The 6,816-nt window shown below is 61.5% G+C and overlaps 1 protein-coding gene across 1 annotated transcript in view; it reads right to left on the bottom strand.

The window, feature by feature from the left end:
• Window positions 1-1,366: 1,366 nt before the first annotated feature.
• SDC3 (syndecan 3) overlaps window positions 1,367-6,816 on the bottom strand; it is a 15,582-nt gene continuing 10,132 nt past the window's right edge. The window contains exons 7-8 of the mRNA XM_077763554.1: window positions 5,897-6,188; window positions 1,367-5,518 (exon numbers count right to left, since the gene is read on the bottom strand). Of these exons, the coding sequence (XP_077619680.1) occupies window positions 5,352-5,518; window positions 5,897-6,188 (459 nt within the window). The 3' untranslated portion in view covers window positions 1,367-5,351. The remainder of the gene's footprint in view (window positions 5,519-5,896; window positions 6,189-6,816) is intronic.

The raw sequence follows: 6,816 nt of genomic DNA, 5'->3' as shown, positions 1-6,816 counted from the left end.
TGGCCGACCAACTGCTCATATCACAGTGGGCTTTGAACTGGGGCCCATTTCTGTTATCAACCTTGATGTCGCACAGGGCTGGTCCCTTCCCCCCTTTTATAGCTGTGTGACCCGAGGCTGTCAGGGGACCTCGCTGGGACCACAGCGAGGACCCAGGCCTGGGAGCTGGGTCCCAGAACTGTCTGGCAGTGAGGTGGATGGGTGGAGGTGGTGACTGAGGAGAAAAGACCCTCCCACCCCCAGGCTGGAGTCATTACATGGTCACCGGCCCCTGGTTATGGTCTGTCTCCCCAGGAGACTGTGTGCTCTGTGGGTGGGGGCTGGGTCTGTCCCCCAGGTTCAAGCATGGGGCCTGGCACAGAGTAGGCACTCAGGAGACTTTAGTAAAGAGACCGAGGAAGGGATGGGTAGGGTCTTGTATCAGATCCACGGGTCTTAGACTGCAACCCACCCCGGAAACATCAAGACCCTGTGTGAGTATTTTAGGAGGAAGAAATTTCTGCAGGAAATGCTTTCAGGACTTGCAGAGGTTTCCCTTGGAGGAGGGAAGTTCACGACGTGACCGTCACGCCCAGGGGCTATCCCAGGGCAAGAGGGCAGAGCCTGGTGTGCCCCCGGAGAAGAGAATCACTGGAGAGGCCAATTCTGGCTGAAAAGAAGAGGACTTTTCAACAGGGAGAGTGACCGACTGGTCCCCAGGATACGCCAAAGCCCTGTCACAAGAGCGGTGCTGGCTGGGGGCTGGCACAGGGCTCCCCCAGCTCTGTGACCCTGGGACCCTAGGGTCTGTGGTTCCAAGCCAGGGACCTCCTCTCCCGAAGTTCTGTTCTGTTCTAGCACTGGGCACAGTATTCTACCTCATAGAATCCTTGCCCCATTCCATTTTGGGGATGGCGACTGTTATCCCATTTCACAGCTGAGAAAATCGAGGCTCGGCAAGCTCGGAAGTAGCCACTCCAGAGTCAGAGCTGGGGAATGGCTCCTGGGCTTGAAACCAGGGCTCCTGACCCCAAAACCATCCGGCCTCAGGCGATCTGATTCTGATATCTGTGGTCCCAACGTTCTCTCTTCGTGGCCGGAACCAGTCCTTTCCCCCTGGGTGGACCACAGGGCCCCCAGTGCCACCACAGCCTGGCCCCTGCCCAACCGCAGCCTCCACGCGGCCTGACCACAGGCAGCTTCGTGGTTTCCTGAACACTCTCAACAGACAGCAGCTTTTACCCTAATGGTTCCCACGAGAGGCTGCTGGTCAATTTTCCCTGCTTGGTTCTCAATTTTTTTCTGAAGGTCGCTGAGGTCTGAGGCGGGCCACGGGCTGCCCCCTACCCCAAAGCCCCCACGTTTATCTCACACTCAGGCCACACTGTATCATTTCAGCTTAATTTTATTTCCTCTTATAAATGGGCACAGCACGGGAAGTGTTAAAAAAAAAGAAAAGGAAAACAAAAAACAAAAACCCCAAATAGCTCCTTCATGAGGCTAGGACAGGTGAGATCCCCCAGGGGGCGGGGGCAGGCACCTGGGTCTCTTTTTCCAGTCTTTTCCCCTCCGCTTTTTCTTATTTCGAGATTTGGCCATGAACTCAGGACAGGTATGGTTAATAAACAGGTTACGGGAGGAGAGAAAGGGCAGGGAAGGCTTGGGGGAGGGAAGGACAGACTCCCACCCGCCCCGGGGCCGGGTGCTTGAAGGGCTCTGTACAGGAGAAAGGACGCACAGGAGGGACACTGTCTTCCGGGGACTCTCTGGAGCCACACCGCCTACGAAAAATATTTACATGTATTTGCCACGCTGGGGCTGGGTGCACAGAGCTGCCAGGTGGGCACCGGGGGGCGCTGGCCCCCTCAGACCTTAGATGGCCACTTCTGCGCCCCAGTCTCGGCATCTCTGTAGATCTGTACAGTGCGTGGGCTTCTATTTACAGGCTGGAGGCCTGAGGAAGCAAGTTCAGGGTGGTGGCGGTCAGGAGAAATCTGGGAGAGCCCAGGAGGTGGTGGCCAGTCCTGTCCCACCCGACAGGCAGAGATGGGCCTGCTTCCTGTGCCCAGGGCCTGAGCCTGGAGGCCTGGACAGATGGCTTTGCCCACCCCCCCGCCCCGGTTGGGGGGTGGGGGGTTCTGGCCTGAGCGCCCTAGGCCACTGCCCACAGACCTGCCTCACCCAGCCCCCGGTTACCACCCATCCACCTCCAGGGCACAAGGGGACAAACCTTTCAGGAGAGGTACCCCCCCATGGCCCCTCAGAGAGCCAGAGCCTGGGTTCTAGAAGTCACAGCCAGAGCGTGGGCCCAAACCCCACCTCCCTAGGCCCCAGCCACCCTCCCTGGCAGCTGGGGCCCCAGAGAGGTTCTCTGGCCACACAAGCTCTCCCCCCCACCCTTTGGAATTTGCCCTGCTTCTAGGAACCGCCAGGGTCCTGCGGGACACCCTCCCCAGGCACCCCATCTGGGCAGGCCCTGCATGCATCATATCTTGTGCCCAGGCAGAGCGAGAGCCCCGCACCCACATTGCACCTAGGAGAGCCCCAGCTCATCCTTCTAACCGACCTCTCTCCTGGACTGCCCTGCCCGAGCCAGGCTGCCCGGAGTTTGGGCCAGTCAGACTGTGTTCAATTTCACGACGATAAAAGCCTGGGCACTGGGCTCAGGTCCAGGGCTCCATGAACGGGGCCCTTGGCCCCTTCTCTCAAATGCTAAGGACAAAGAGAAGGGACCAGTGCCAGGAGGCAAGGCCCCAAGTCCCAAGTCAGAAGCCAGACCTCAGGATGCAGGGACCAGACTGCATCCCTGCGGGCCACACCAAGCCCACTCCAGCCTGGCCAAGCCCAGCTCATCCACCTCTGCAGGGCCCCGCCCCACCATGGGCTATGTGTGGCCCATGCAGGGGTCTCCTACCCGGCGCCCACCATCCCTGGGTTCGCGTCCCCTCCCCTCCATGCTCCCTGGCTTCTCAGCCTTGGCCTGCCAGGCCTTGTCGTCAGGGCTGCCAGCCCCCAGACAGCAGCCCACCAGAGAGCAGGGTAGAGGGAGGCCGAGACTTCAGTCCCCCATCGCACGGCCCTCCCGCTCCAGGGATGACTGAGGCCAGGCTGCCTCATCTTCACCAAGTCACGGGCCCAGGGTGCCTCCGCTCACTCCCGCCCATCTCAAAGTTTGGGACCGACTGGGCTGGGTCCCTCACAGGCCTCCAGGTCCTGCCCAGGGGGGACAGTGAGTCCGAAAAAGACGGAGCCCCAGCCTGGAAGCAGGATGGTGGAAAAGATGGGGTGCAGAAGTACCCTGGAGCATTGCTCTCACCGCCTCGGGCACCCCCACCCCTCACCCTGCAGACATCTGCTGCCAGGGAGTCTAGAAAAGGGAACAGAAATAAAAGCTGGGTTCCTGACTTTAATCTGGGTCAAAGGTGAGGGGTGGGGGTGGGGAGTGAGCACCAGCCAACCGCAACTCAGACCGCATCCCGTGGCCTCAGGAGCCCCCACCAAGCACACCCTCCTCCCTGAAGGAGATCTGTGACCCTCACATTTAAAATATCTACAGAAGCGGCCCCCGCCCAAGGGTAACACAGAAGGGGGAGGCAGGCCGAGGCCTGGGACGCCCCCAGCCCCTCCGGCTCTCAGCTCCCGGCCTGGGGCAGTGTGCTGGACGGCCTGCTTCTGACTGCAGGTTTATCCAGCCACAGCTGGGAGGCCCACCGGCTTGTCTGGCCAAGGAGTGGGCAGGTGTCCACAGAGGAGGGCCCCAGGGCAGGACCGAGGTGGGCCCAGCGAGGCCACCAAGAGGGTGCAGGAGGCCCAGGCGCCAGGGCCCACCCTCGCAGGCACTTTGGAGACTTGTGTCCTGGGAGGCAGAGTCAGCCCCAAGCTCAGAGCAGGAGAGGGTACAGGGAGGCCGGGAGTCAGGCGGCACACCCCTCCCCACCCAGGCCTTGTGGCTCTGCGGCCTGGGGCCACATTCCAGGAACCAGCCTGCCTTCCTCAGCAAGGCTCTTAGCTGGGGGTGGGGGGTGACTGGCCCTCAACTTACCCCTTGGCGAGCTACAGATGGGAGGGGGGCAGGCCCCACGGATCCCACCGATCGGTGCAATGCCCTGGGAGGGAGGGGTTGTGGCAACATTCCCCCCCTCCCACACGCCACACTGTATCTGGGGTGGGTGCCCGCCGGTTCCCCTCCAGCGCAAGCACGGGGCGTGTGGGGTAAGATCGTGCATCCACCTGGGGTTGTATCTGACATGCTGGGGTCGGCGGCCTTGTGGTTGGTGTTGGCGTCGCGGGGAGGGGCTGAGCGTGGCAGGGCGACTCAGGGGACCCAATATGGGCTGACTGTTCCAGCTTGACCCTCTCCAGGGAGCCTGCAAGCTGGAGACAAGGTGAGTGGTGCCACAGTGTGCATGGGGGAAGGGGGACCGAGAGAGGGCCAGGCCACACTGTCACCCCCAGGTGACGATGACTAGCGCCTTGCATTGTTGTGGGCATCGGTAGGGGGGGAAGGGGCGTGAGAAGCACATGAGAATAAACATCTTTGGAAGCATGTGTGTGTCCGTGACGTGTCTGCATTGGCGGGGTGGTTGAGATCGTGTCAGATTTTGTCATGGTGCGCTTTTGTCTTTGTATGTGACGTTATGCATGACGGTGTGGGAGGTGGTGTTGGTGCAAAGGCCGCCTGCAAGAGGGAGGGAGGCCCAGGCGGCCCAGCCTGTCCTCACCAGTGGCTGCCGGGCCACCCTGAGGAAGTCGATTCCTTCTGGGCACACCGGCATGAAGTGAGGCCTGCGGTACACAGGCACCGGGCGAAGGGAGAATGGCCGCACACCCCAGAGAGGCCAGGGCAGAACAGGCTGGTGATGAGAGGTCCCATCTCTCCCGGGCAGAGAGGGCCGCTGGGACAGCAGCGCGACGCTGCAGTGTCTTGATGATTTCGAGGGCTGAGCTTGCTGAAAGCCTGTCCTGGAAATCAGCCCACGCGCCCCTCCACCTCCGAAAGGAGACCTCAGCTAGCCCTGGGGGGGCCAGATTGGGGGCCTGGAGCCCATCTCAAGCCCCACCCCTTCTTTCTACCGGAGCTTCCTTCCTCCTGCCCGGCTGACGCGAGGTCCTGAAGCCCCAGGCTGACTGTGGGGAGGACGGAGACAAGTGATGAGCTCATAAGGGCACCATCGAGGGCAGATGGCCGCCCCCTGTTCCTCAGGTAAAATCTGTGTGAGGCTGGCAGTCTGGGCAGACCCTGGGAGGGCGGGCAGAGATGAACCGGGGCCAGGCTCCCCCCCTAGACCCAGTCCCTGGCCAGGGCTGGTGGGGCCGGGCCGGGGGCTGGGCAGAGGGGTGACGCTGAGGCTGTGGGAGGCACTGTGGCTCCACTAGGCGTAGAATTCCTCCTGCTTGTCGGGCTTCTGGTACGTGACGCTGGCCTGCTTGGGCTCCTCCAGTGTGTAGCTGCCCTCGTCCTTCTTCTTCATGCGGTAGATGAGCAGAGTGACCAGGAAGGCAGCGAACAGGGCACCCACCACCCCACCTACAATCACAGCTGTGGAGGAAGAAGGCGGAGGTCAAGGGCTAAAGACAAGGTGGGCCAGGCTTAGAACCTGGGGAGAGAGCAGAGGTCCTGGGCGGGGAGGGGGCTGAGAGTCTTGAATCNAGTGAAGCCAATTCTAGCACAGGCGGCATGGACTGGCATTCACAGACCTCACCGGAAGTAGGATGGAGGCAGGGTCAGACCCCGGGACAGGGGAGGGTCAGAGGAGGAACCAGAAGGAGGCTCTGGGGGTTGAGTTCCCAGCGGTCCCTTTCTAGGAGACTAGGCTCCTAGAAACCCATGCCCTGACCTCTTCTTGGGGCCCCAGAGGTCAAACCAGGGCCCGACCTGCTGCCTCATGCTGGGCCCCTCCCAGGCCCCATGCCTCACCTACAAGCACCTCCTTCCGCTCCAGGATGCTCTTCTGAGGCAGCTGGGCGGCTGAGCTGCCCGAGTCGATGGCATTGTCCAGGAGGCCAGGGCCTGGGCGAGCCCCCTTGGGCAGTGCCCCCGGTGGAGGTGACGGCTTGGCTGCGGCCCCGCCCACAGCCACCACCTCATTGGCTGTGTCGGGCTGCGTCGTCTCTTCCTCTGGCAGCTCGAAGTCCCCACTGGGCCCCCCGCTCACGGGCACCTCTGGCTCATCCTGGATCGTGGTCAGGACGGACTCCGGAGTTGGGGTCTGTAGGGAGGGGGGCATGAGCCTAGGAACCAGGCCTCAGCCCCTCCTGCCGTGGGGTATCCCGCCCCTCAAGCCAAGCCACTCCCCCATCCCAAGTGGGTCTGACACTTACTTACTAAGCACTCACTAGGTGCCAGGCACTGTGCTGAGCACAAGACAGGTGCTTTGCCCTCACAACACCCCCACGAAGGAGGTATTATTACCCTTGACTTACGGGGCTGGAAATAGGTTCAGAGATGTTAAGTGACTTGCCAAGGACGTGCAGCTAGTAAGCAGTTTGGAAGCAGAATGAAACTCCAGATCCATCCAATTCCAACACCTTGTTCATAACCACCCCACACTGCGTCTGTTCTCACCTGGCCACACCTGTCCCCACTCCGTCTGTCACCTCCCCCTCTAGCCGTCCTTAGTAATCATGATTGTTGAGAGAGCACTGTCGAGTTGCTGTTTGGGGACTGCTAGGTGCTGCCTGGTCCCCCGTCCCCGTACCTGGGGCAGGGGTGAGTCCCTCAGCCTGCAGGGGGTGGGGGGGGTGTCAGTTCAAGTGTACAAATGCAGAGGATGATGCGAGACCTCTTGGTCTTGGAGGCACAAGACCAGGAAGCCAGCGTAGCGGCTGGGATGGGCG

Source organism: Crocuta crocuta, unplaced genomic scaffold (assembly GCF_008692635.1).
Source record: "Crocuta crocuta isolate KB4526 unplaced genomic scaffold, BGI_CrCroc_1.0 scaffold214, whole genome shotgun sequence".
In the NCBI taxonomy this organism is placed as follows: Eukaryota; Metazoa; Chordata; class Mammalia; order Carnivora; family Hyaenidae; genus Crocuta; species Crocuta crocuta.
The sequence above is the reverse complement of the archived record's forward strand: the minus strand, read 5'-3'. Positions and strand labels throughout refer to the sequence as shown.